This window comes from Anolis sagrei, chromosome 5 (genome assembly GCF_037176765.1).
Source record: "Anolis sagrei isolate rAnoSag1 chromosome 5, rAnoSag1.mat, whole genome shotgun sequence".
NCBI classification, from domain to species: Eukaryota; Metazoa; Chordata; class Lepidosauria; order Squamata; family Dactyloidae; genus Anolis; species Anolis sagrei.
In genome coordinates, this window is record NC_090025.1 from 25,581,616 (window position 1) to 25,594,235 (window position 12,620).

At 38.8% G+C, this 12,620-nt stretch overlaps 1 protein-coding gene across 1 annotated transcript in view; it reads right to left on the minus strand.

Annotated features, from left to right (window-relative positions):
- STPG2 (sperm tail PG-rich repeat containing 2) overlaps nt 1–12,620 on the minus strand; it is a 259,212-nt gene that overhangs the window by 104,681 nt on the left and 141,911 nt on the right. The window contains exon 12 of the mRNA XM_060779207.2: nt 9,119–9,249. Within this exon, the coding sequence (XP_060635190.2) occupies nt 9,119–9,249 (131 nt within the window). The remainder of the gene's footprint in view (nt 1–9,118; nt 9,250–12,620) is intronic.

The following is a 12,620-nucleotide window of genomic DNA, read 5'->3' on the forward strand; positions in this document are numbered from 1 at the left end:
ATTTGCTTAATTAATTTTATTGGCTATGTTCACACACAAAGGAAAACTGAAAAATTTAGGGGATCATGGCTTACTGCTAATGAGATATGTGCTGATATACGCTGCCCATTCAGTCCCACTTCTTCTTCCTTTAGGACAGTGGTTCTCAACCTTCCTAATGCCGTGACCCCTTAATACAGTTCCCCATGTTGTGGTGACCCCCAACCATAAAATTATTTTCGTTGCTACTGTTATGAATTGTAATGCAAATATCAGATATGCAGGATGTATTTTCATTCACTGGACCAAATTTGGCACAAATACCCAATACACCCAAATTTGAATACTGTTGGGGTTGGGGGGGGGGGTTGATTTTGTCATTTGGGTGTTGCAGTTGCTGGGATTTATAGTTAACCTATAATCAAAGAGAATTCTGAACTCCATCAATGATGGAATTGAACCAAACTTGGCATGCAGAACTCCCATGACCAACAGAAAATACTGGAAGGGCTTGATGGGCATTGATCATGAGTTTTGGATATGTATTTCACCTACATCCAGAGAGTACTATGGACTCAAACAATGATATATCTGGACCAAACTTACCACGAATACTCAATATGCCCAAAAGTGAACACTGGTGGAGTTTGGGGAAAATAGACCTTGACATTTTGGAGTTATAGTTGCTGGGATTTATAGTTCACCTACAATCAAAGAGAATTCTGAACCCCACCATGTCTTGAAGGAACTCGCTGGCGCGAGCCTCCCTCCAACCTCACACAGTCTCCCTGGACCGCACATGCACACCACGCTGCCATACACCGAGCACATCTGCTCTCCCCTCTCCACTTGGGAGTCTCAGAAACAACTCTCCCCTTGGCTGTGAGGCCAGCCAATCACAGTGGAGGGGGGTTTTGGGTGGGAGGATTTGCTGTCTGTTTCCAAAAAAGGAAGAGAAGGACAGACGGAGAGATCTTCAGCCTTTTCTGCCAAAGGGGTTCTTAATGTTTTCTGATGGTCTTTGGCAACTCCACTGAAAGCCCCTCACGACCCCCTCCCCGGGGTCCCAACCCCAGGTGGAGAAACGCTGTTTTAGAAGGAGCAAACAAAGTAATAAAGAACTGACACATAGCTATCAAGTCCTCAAGCCCCTCATTTCCACACGTGTTCTGCCACAAAAATACTATACTTCAACTGTAAGTGTTCAAGTGTTGTGGTCCCAGATCATTTGCTCAGAAATAATTTTGGGATTGTTTAAGTTTCTTTACAAATATGCTCAACCTAGCCATCTCCTTGACGGTTATATTTCTTAACATGTTTGAAGATTGTATAATCAAAATAACATGTCTGCCACTACAGAGCCACGGCTACAGTCACTGTTTTTTCTATGCAGTGGCCCAATGCAGCCAAAAATCGTATAGTATAAACTGTTCTCCAGGAGTGCCTATCTTCTTCTTCCTTTCAATCCTTCAGCCAAAACAACAAAGTGATGCCATGGTGTCCAACAATCCCTATCCATCACATACTTGAAAGCTAAACAAAGAGAGTGATATTGCTTTATATTTTAGGAGGGGGAATCAATGACAGGAATTTCTGGCAACTTTCCATTGTGAATAATGTCAGTGAAACACAAAGAAATGATCACATTATTTAAAATGAGAAAAGCAAATAATTCCACTCTGAAATTTGGAACAGAAGATCTAACTATCGGGTTAACTATGGGGAATGAAGCCAGCAAAAGGGCAGCAAATACCAATTTAGCTAAACTGCTCTTGATAGTTTGAAAAGCACACTTAATAGCTTGAAAAAAACACAGATTGTGCCTATTTATAGCCCTGAAACAATGGCTTAGAGATCATGGAGATTACTTAAAACGAATCAATGGTTTTCATTTTGGTTTGGTTTGCTTTGGTTTGAGCTTGACAAGAATACAATCTAATCCAAAAATGATTCAATATATTTAGGTTTTCAGAGCACCTACAATATAATTGTGTGTGTGGGGGGGGGGGGGGGGGTGTCTGTCTTACCAAACTGGAATGATCTAATGCACTAATATAACTGAAGACCTATTTTCTTTCAGCAATCCTTCCAAATGTTTCACAGGTTCTGAAGGACAGCCGTTGACAGCTTCACAGCAAACAGTGAAAATGAGCTGTTCATACCCCTTTAACGTATCTCTATGGGATGTGTCTATACCGAAAGCCACATCTTCCACATTTGACTCATGATGCTGAAGCTAATCAAAAGTATGTTTAAAAATCTTCAGCTACAGAGGTGCCATCCTTCACTTTACTTGCAAAGCTCTGCATCTGCACATACCCATGTCAAAATGAAAGACTGCTGATGTAGATATAAGCACAGCGGCTCTTAGCCAATAGCACAGCTGTTCACGGAAGAAGTATAACCATTTGATTCATGCTCTGTGGATGCAGTCAGATTCTTTATCTGTATAATAAAGTCATCTTCCAGGTATTAAGCTGGAATGGTGACTGCAACACATGACAGTTGAGATTTGGAGACTCAGCTGGTCTTTCTTCCAGTGCATCAACATTTCACTCACTCATCATTTGAGCCTTTACAGCCTCATGGTGGGCTTGTTTTCAAGGCTCAAATTGCAATTAATTTGAAGCCATAACATTTTGGCATGCACTGACCAGCAGAAGAATGCCATTAAAGTCATCTGCTGGAACCAAATTAATAATTTACTCTCACAAAAAAGCAGAAGCTAACATCTCACCAGCATATGCAGTTTAGATAATAATACATGTTGCATTGGATGTAATATCTCTCAGTCTTTCAAGCTTCCATACTGAGTCATCTTTTAAGGAACCTCTGTAGGTCACCTGCCTAATTTAGAGTACTACAAGGACCCATGGAATATTGAAGAGAACATGGTTAGTCCATGTGCACAGAGGACAGCTTAGAAAACAGTGCATGGGCTGAAATCTGTAGGTGTTTTATGCATATGTAAGTTCCCTTATGGAAGTGGTTGGATATTTTAGAGTGACTATAGTCAGGTCAAGGCTGTCCAGGTAGAGTTGTTTATTCAACACCATTGTGCAGTTATGCAGATGAGCATGTGCATGACCATGAAATGTTGATGTAGATAAATTATTATTATTATTATTATTATTATTATTATTATTATTATTATTATTACACAAGCCGGAAAAAGTTATAGAGAATGGACATGTTAAGATACTCTGGGACTTCCGGATTCAGACAGACAGAGTTTTGGAGCACAATACTCCTGACCTCACAATCATGTAAAAAAAACAAAGTATGGATTGTCGATGTTGCAATCCCAGATGACAGCAAGATTAACGAGAAATAACTGGAAAAGATGACACAATATGAGGATTTAAAGATTAAACTGCAAATACTCTGGTACAAACTAGTCAAGGTGGTCCCAGTGGTGATCGGCACACTGGGTGCAGTGCATAAAGACCTTGGTCTGCACTTAAACACAATCGGAGCTGACAAGATTACCATCTGCCAGCTGCAAAAGGCCACCTTACTGGGATCTGCACGCATTATTCGCCGATACATCACACAGTCCTAGACACTTGGGAAGTGTCCGACGTGTGATCCAATACAACAGCCAGCAGAGTGTCTGCTGTGGATTCATCTAGTTGTGTTTCAAATAATAATAATAATAATAATAATAATAATAATAATAATAATAAAACTTGATTTGTATCCCATCGTACCTCCCTCTGGGGAATGGGGACGCTCACAACAACAAAAATGGCAGCCATTTGATGCCAAAAGTACATAATAAAAGAACCAAATAATTAATATGACACAGGTAAACAAGAGAAACAATCACAAATCAATAAAACACAATCAAATATAAACTTCATACAAATATTAAAAGCTGTGTCAATAAACTGAAAACATCACAGAGATCACCTAGTGCAAAAATATTGAAAATAGCAAGAAGTTAGGGCCACTACAGCATGAACAATTACAGAGACCCATTCCTGCAATCAAGCTGCATAGCATGGCATCAGTTATTATCTGGGCATGGAATACCTGTGGACTATTTTCAATGTAAATGCCTAAACTATTTAGGCAAATGTAAATGAAAATGCTGTAAATAATAGCATATTTTGTATACTAGAGTAGTATAATATATTTCAGTATATGACTAAAAAGCAACAATTTAAAAGTGAGCATAAATATTTGTATTTGAGAGGACTGAATTCCTACAATATTTTTGGAAGCTCCCATATCACACTCTTCATTAAGTCAAAGCTCAAGTTAATAATACATTTCCTAAAGGAAGCAAAATGTTCTGCACAGGAGAAATAAAAGAAAATTCTGCATTCTAAAGACAAGACATGTAGATCTTCTAAAATACTAAAAAGATCTGACATATCACCAACTTTCACTGTCAAATTAAAGAGGTGACTATCATTCAACATGACAGAAAAGTCATAAACTTTGCGAACAGGTAAGATTTGTTTTCAATGATGGATCAATTTGAATGTACTGTATATAAATTAACCATTGCTGATTGTTTTACCATATCTTCACTTTTTTTTTTTTTTTTTGGTAAAGGTAAGTATAAATTATGCTGTTGGATCTCTCCCACGCAGGACTATGATTTACATATCACAATGAAATGGAAAGGAATCTACAAGATTTCCTTTCAATGGAATAGGTGTAGGTGCAAATTCATTCTTCAGATGTTACAATATATAGTATGTTGTTACATTCAACTATCTATTGTGTCCTTACTATGTGAGTCTTAAAGTATTTTCCGATTTATGGCCACCCTAAGGCAAACCTATCACAGGCTTGTGTGTGTGTGCAACATTTGTTCAAAGGAGATTTGTCTTTGCCTTCATCTGAGACTGATAAGACCGTAACTTGTCCAGGGTCACTTGTAAATTTCCATAGGTAAGCATGAATTTGAACCCTGGTCTTCAAAATTGTCCATTGTTAAAACTACTATACCATACTGTCGAGAAAATCAAAGTGCTCTTCCAGCAGTCAATCCCTCTCCAATGCCACGGATACAGCTTAATGGTGTAACATTAGAAAACGTTGACCATTTCCACTACCTTGGCAGCCACCGCTTCACAAAAGTCAACATTGAAACTGAAATTCAACACCACCTGAGCTCTGCGAGTGCAGCATTTTTCTGAATGAAGCAGAGAGTGTTTGAGGACCGGGACATCTGTAGGGATACCAAGATGCTTGTTTATAAAGCTATTGCCCTCCCAACCCTCCTATATGCCTGCAAGACATGGACAGTCTACAGACGTCACATGCAACTCCTGGAACAATTCCATCAGCGCTGCCTCTGAAAAATCCTGAAAATGTCTTGCGAAGACAAGCAGACAAATGTCAGCGTGCTGGAAGAAGCAAAGACCACCAGCATTGAAGAGATGGTCCTCCGCCATCAACTCCGCTGGACTGGCCATGTTGTCCGGATGCCCAACCACCACCCCCAAAGCAGTAGCTCTATTCCGAACTTAAGAATGGAAAACAGAATGTTGGAGGACAGGAAAAGAGATTTAAAGACGGGCTCAAAGCCAACCTTAAAAACTGTGGTATAGACACTGAGAACTGGGAAGTCCTGGCCCTTGACCACTCCAGCTGGAGGTCAGCTGTGACCAGCAGTGCTGCAGAATTTGAAGAGGCACGAATGGAGGGTGAAAGAGAGAAACGTGTCAAGAGGAAGGCACGTCAAGCCAACCCTGACCAGGACCGCCTTCCACCTGGAAACCGATGCCATCACTGTGGGAGAAGATGCAGATCAAGAATAGGGCTCCACAGTCACCTACGGACTCACCGCCAGGATACTACACTTAGAGGACCATCATCCTCAGACTACGAGTAAGTAAGTAAGTAACCATACTGTCTCCTGTTGTGCTTTTACAGATGGTATTGCAAGCATGATTTGCTTACAAACAAACAGAAATATATCCACTTTCAAAACACAACTTTAGATGAATGCAAAGTTGAAGTGCCTCCTCAAACCCTGGAGCAGCTAATCTACCACACCTGGTATTTATGACACTGATAGAGATCCAATGATTTGGCAGTTAGAACTATTCACAATTTCCACTGGCAAATTGAACTATTATTCTTTATCTCCACACTAAAGCATGCTGAAGCAGAATTTTTTGCTCATAACATACCCAGAACATCAGTATGTTTGCAATTTGATTATTTCACTCCGCAGGTTTATGTGTGATGTGATGAAATCTCATGTGACAAAGGCTGGCTTGACCTTCATAAAGCTTCTTCAGCCATATGGCTCCAAGTGTCTGCCAAGCTTCACTATTCATCCATCTCAAGCAGACTGCCCAGCCTGGAAACCCAAGGGTTTTACTGACATATTTGCCAGCAAGCACATCCAATGATCATGGATGATGGGTCTTGTCTGAATTAGAGCTCCATATTTGGTTTTATTTGTTTTGTGTCAAAAGCATTGCATAAATAAGCATAAAACTAATAAAATAAAGGAAGCGCAAGCGGCTAAATAATTTTAGACCTGGTGAAGGCTGCTTCATGCTGGGGCAATTTTAGATTTTACTGAAGCTGTTTTGACTTGAGCAGGAACTATGTCAGTACCAGATCACTGTTGGGAAAAGAAGCAATGAAACTCAAGAGTAGATTTGCCACCTCCAAGGTGATGGATCCAACAGCCATGCCTGGTAAAGCTAAATCTCCATATCTCACATGTACACATGTGACCTTCCATAAAGATCTCAATAGTAAAAATAAAATAATGTTCATAATTCGAGTTAATAGTAGCAACATTTTATAAACAATACAACACATTAAAATAGATATGTACAACATCTTTCTTGCTTCTGAAAATGTATTTTAATCTCATATTTGGCCTAACATAGACTGTGCAGAGGAGAGCTTGCTAAATGTAATTCAAATGGAACAGTCACCCAGAAAAATATTTCTGCTAGCCTTCAGTCAGAGCTCAGAGAGCTTAAAGAGCTGGACATGTTTAGCCTACAGAAGAGAAGGTTGAGAGGAAACACGATGCCATGTTTAAATATCTAAAAGGATGCCACAAGGAAGAGGGAGCCGGCCTGTTTTCTGCTATTCTGGAGACTAGGATTCAGAGCATTGGGTTCAAATTACAGGAAAATAAATTCCACCTGAATACTGGGAAGAAATTCCTGACCATATGAGCTGTTCAACAGTGGAACTCTCTGCCTCAGAATGTGGTGGAGGCTTCTTCTTTGGAGGCTTTTAAACAGAGACTCTTGGTCATCTATCAAAGGTACTTTGATTGTGCTTTTCCTGCATGGCAGGGGATTAGACTTAATGGCTCATGTGGTCTCTTCCAACTCTGTGATTCTATAATTCAGAAAAATAAGCCAATGTCTGCTGGTACAGGGTAGTCTTGACCTACCTCTGAGAGAAAATTTGGAATCTAGCTCTAAAGATGTCACAGAGAGAAAACATTCCAGAAATATATGGGCACCAGTGAAAACTGATATAATACAGCATTCTTTAGTATAGAGTCCTTAAAAAGCAACTTAGCTCCCATTACTATACAATCCATTCTGTGTGAAGCAGCATTCAACTCTGAATTAGGATAGAAAAGAGGCTTGCAAGTATGTATATGCAATCTTTTCCATGTATGGCATTTTTCCCCAGACTACAGTTTCTGACCCTGTATTGGAGGATACCATCTAGATCTTTGTGTTTTGTTTGGTGTTCAGAGAAGATTACCTGGACTAAAAAAAAGATCCTAAGCCTTGCCTGCACACTGCTTTGGAATGAAGCCTACTGAAGTTTTACTATATAGTCAGCTATTGTGAAATATTGTGTGCAAGAGAAAGAAAGGAGAGAAAAAGAAAGAGAAAGTTAACTTTCTGTTCACAACATATTTTCTCCACTTCTAAATGATGGTAAGATTAAAGAACCATATAAGAATCTTCCATTTCATGTACAGGTGACCACAACATTTAGTTTTTAGGTTAATTGTTCCTGGTTTGTATATCTAGCTAAATTATTTCAGACACCAAGACTGGAAAAGGCCTCACTTTGCCTGAGACACTAAGAGCAGCAGTGGAGTAATGACCAAAATGAATTTTGTGTTTAGACTTGGATCCCATCTCCAAGATATTGCATGATGTACATCTATGCAAATAAAGGTAATATCAAAAAATCCAAAGAAAATCCAATCCCAAGGATTTTGGATAAAGGACACTCAACCTGTATTGCAGCTGTTTATCTGATTGCACAATTCCCTTTCTGTTGCTGTTACAGCTTTAATTTTAAATACAACTAATGGATCTGTGCATTGTATGTTTATACCCTGTTTCCCCCTCCGCTTCTTCACCCACATTGTGCTTCAGTAGCTATATTTATATTTTTAATGTACTAAACGTACCAAGTTTGTATAAAAATGTGATTTCTATTTCCTGTGCTGGTCTATGACCAAAATAAATGATTTGATTTGAATACAACTAATATAATTCACTCATATTTATATCTCGCTTTTAACCAAAGTTTTTACACTGTCTAATAATGAATGTTAACAACACATAAAAGGAAACATTTTGCCATAAACCTTCCATGAAATTCAGTAACTCCGTAATTAGAAGAATATGGCATTGCTCTAGAGCACAGAAGTTGAAATTACACTCAACCCAAGTGAGCCAGGAAAAAAGCTCAGGCCTTCTGAGACAGAATCATGTTCACTTCCCTTCAGGAATCAAAGTAGTCAAGCAAACTTCTCTATGCAGAGGATTCAATACAGTTGATGCATTTGAAAAATCCATAACATGGACTTCTCTATGTCAAGACTTTGAAAATTATCTGCTCTTCTTTGTGAAGGAGGTGTAAATAACAGACTGTTCAAATGTGTTCAATGCCAACAGAAGACATTGGAACTGCCAAATGTCATATCAGTCTCAAGACAAGATACATTTTGACAAGTTTATTGGATTGAATCCTATACACATAACATACGTAATAAATGTACTATTTTGCTGTCAAGAATAAAACCTGTGGTTTTTTGTCAATTGAAACATCAATATTTCTCCACTTTTAAACAGTACAACAATCAACTCTAAAGTACTTATAACCTGTTTCTGATAAAAGAAAAACTGGCAGAAACAACTTATCGAATAACATTGTCATATAAACATACCTCATATGCTCCAGGGCCAGGAATGTCATCTTTTGCTTCTTTAAAACGGTCCACTCGAGAAACCCAGACTGCAACACCGGAAGATGGTTTTGCTATAGTGTAATATGTTTCTGGGTTGTAGGCTCCTGGTCCTAAAACAGGAAAGTGAGAAATGGAGTTGTTGGCATAAAATAAGAATTAAAGATTGAATTGTAGGCTGATCTATTTTAGTGAAGTTGATCAATTCCATTTTGGTAACAGCTGACATCCCTCCATGGCCTGTATTGTTTGCTGAGCTCTATCATTTATGCTAAAAATGCCATAACTGCAAACTATGTGCAAAATGCTATGACTACATACAATGCCAGACCCTGAGAAACAGCCTCACCAGCAAACAGATTCTGTATATATTATGTGCTGGTCGCAAATCTCTCATATAAGGATTACACATGTACACTTTGTCATCACCCACATAACTCTGAAGTTCTATGAAATACTTAAGCTTGGCATAAACTGTGCTGGGGCTTGGTGAGTCTTTTGGCCAAAGTTATTGTTTGTTGTCTGTTTGCCTTCCTGCTCTGTTTCAAGGCTCATTCCAGTTCTGTGTTTCACTTGGGAAATATGGTAGGGCTGATATTTCAGTTCAACCAAACAATGCAAGATGAGTTTATTTTCTTGTTTGCATACTAGGTCATAAGAAAGAAGTGAGAGATCAAAATCAATTTCCTGGATCTCACATTTGTACCAGAGTTAGCAGAACATATTATATGCCTTCATACAATTTGGTAAGTGAATGCAGATAATGCCGGAATCTCAGATTATATGTGTGCTGAATGATAGTTGATTGCTACATATATGTTACAGAAATTTTGAACGATTTACATTGTGAATCCTATGACTCTCCTATCCATGCAACGGCCTGGCTTTGAGAATGCAGCAGAATTACATGATTTATAAGCTACTGTATTCCTAAGTACTGCTTGAAAAACTTGTTTCGTTGAATTATCATCTGCAGTATATGAACAAACTACTTGTATTTGTCAAGCTCTGTGCAAAATCCACAAAAAGATACTAAAACAAGTAGCTGATCCTATCTATTTTCAACAGAACAGCAAAGATCAGTTTTGTGATGACTACACAATGGTAATATATGATGACTACAGAAGAAAGTTTCACCTAGTTGTATTTAACACATTAATATTTTCCCCCTAGGAGCTTACAATAATTAAGGCAATAAAATTGCAATAATAATTATACAGATACCTAATTAGAATTCTATCAATTTTATATCCAACTCTCATAAACGGATTGACAATTCAATCTGTGCTACATTGTTTTGCATGCTTTACTTATTCTATTCTACTCTATTTCCATGTCAGGTATTTTAAATATATATTTAAATACACATTTTGTACATATTTCCACTCAAAAGATAAATATTCAAATGTATTTTTTTAACATGTTGATGCTATGGAGTAACCAATCCTATATAGACTGATTATTTGCACTCTATGAATCCCCATTTGATTGCTGTTATTGTTAAGGCAAAGATCCAATCCAAAGATGAAGATATTTAGGTAGAATTTTTGCCTATCAACAGCAATCATTTCAGACGATCATCAGTTTCTCCCACATGTGTCAAACACAAGGCACACAGGCCAGATCCAGCCCACTATGTCATTTTATGTGGCCCTCCAGATGCTGGGCTACAACTCTGTTATGACTCATCATTAGACATCAGGACTAGAGCTGATGGGAACTGTGATACAGTGATGTCTGGAAGGCTGCAGTTTGTTTTGTTTAGTCAGGATAGTGGGGTTTGAATTTAGATACAGAACTCAGAATCATAGAATCATAGAAGAGACTTCAAGGGCCATCCAGTCCAATCCCCTGCCAAGAAACAGGAAAATCACATTCAAAGCACCCCCGACAGACGGCCACCAAGCCTCTGTTTAAAAGCTTCCAAAGAAGGAGCCTCCACCACACTCTAAGGCAGAGAGTTCCACTGCTAAACAGCTTGCACAGTTAGGAAGTTCTTTCTAATGTTCAGGTGGAATCTTCTTTCCTGTAATTTGAAGCCATAGTTCCTAGCCTCCCAGGCAGCAGAAAACAAGCTTGCTCCTCCTCCCTATGACTTCCCCTCACATATTTATACAATGTATTCATGTCTCCTTTCAGCCTTCTCTTCTGCAGGCTAAACATGCCCTGTTCTTTAAGCCACTCCTCATAGGGCTTGTTCTCCAGACTCTTGATCATTTTAGTCACCCTCCTCTGGACACATTGCAGCTTGTCAACTTCTCCCTTCAACTGCGGTGTCCAGAATTGGACACAGTATTCCAGGTGTGTCTGACCAAGGCAAAATAGAGAGGTAGCATGACTTCCCTGGATCTAGACACTACACTCCTATTTATGCAGGCCAAAATCCCATTGGTTTGTTTTGTTTTTTGTTTGTTTTTGTTTTTGTTTTGCTGCATCACATTGCTGGCTTGTGTTTAGCTTGTTGTCCACGAGGACACCAAGATCTTTTTCACGCATACTGCTATCGAGCCAACCATCAGTCATTCTGTATCTTTGCACTTCATTTTATTCTGCTGAAGGGGATTATCTTGCATTTGTCTCTGTTGAATTTCATTTTGTTAGTTTGGCTTGTAGATGCAATGTTTTACTTTAAAATGCCCTTTAACCTTTTCCCAACCCCAGAGCCACAAGTGCTGTCGGGTTGCAATTCCTCACAACCTCTGAGGATGCCTGCCATAGATGTGAGCGAAACGACAGGAAAGAATGCTTCTGGAACATGCTCATAAAGCCCAAAAAACTTACAACAACCCTATGTTGTTGTTCTCACCGATAGAATTCTTTGTGCTATTTCTCCTAAGCGGCTGTACCATATTTCATTCCTAAGCTATCTCTTTTTAGGACCCAGCTGTTCGCAAATACATGGCTCCTATGTTCAGAAGCTCATATACATCAAAAGAAATGTCCCATACTGGTTTGTTTTCTGAATTCATTGCACAGTCTGTGCTCACAGATAAATTTCATTATGATTGTTGGACATCCCTAATTATGATGTTGGATGTCTTAGTTTAACCCAAGCTGGGCTCAAACATTGCATAGACTAAATTTATTGGTGGAGACAGGATGAAAAGAAGGGGGGGGGGGAGAAGAGCCTAACTTAACTCCACTTTCTTTTTAAGATAATATGAAACTTCCACATTTTCTGGACTAAAGACTGTTTTTTATTACACCATCCTAGGACATTGTTTCCATTATACATATGCTGTTGCTTCTGCGACACAGGTCAAAGACTCGTATTACCAGCTTCTCATTGCACCAGCAGAGAACTGAATTATGCAAAAGCTCCCTTCTATTTATTTACCAAAATGCCACATTTTAATCACAGGTCAACAAAGAATAAAACTTTTTCACTTCATAGCAAGCAGCTAGGAAAAGCCTGTCTGTGCCGTGATTGGTATGTAATGGGAAAATCAAGAGAAGGTGATTCCTATAATTATATATTTTCTGG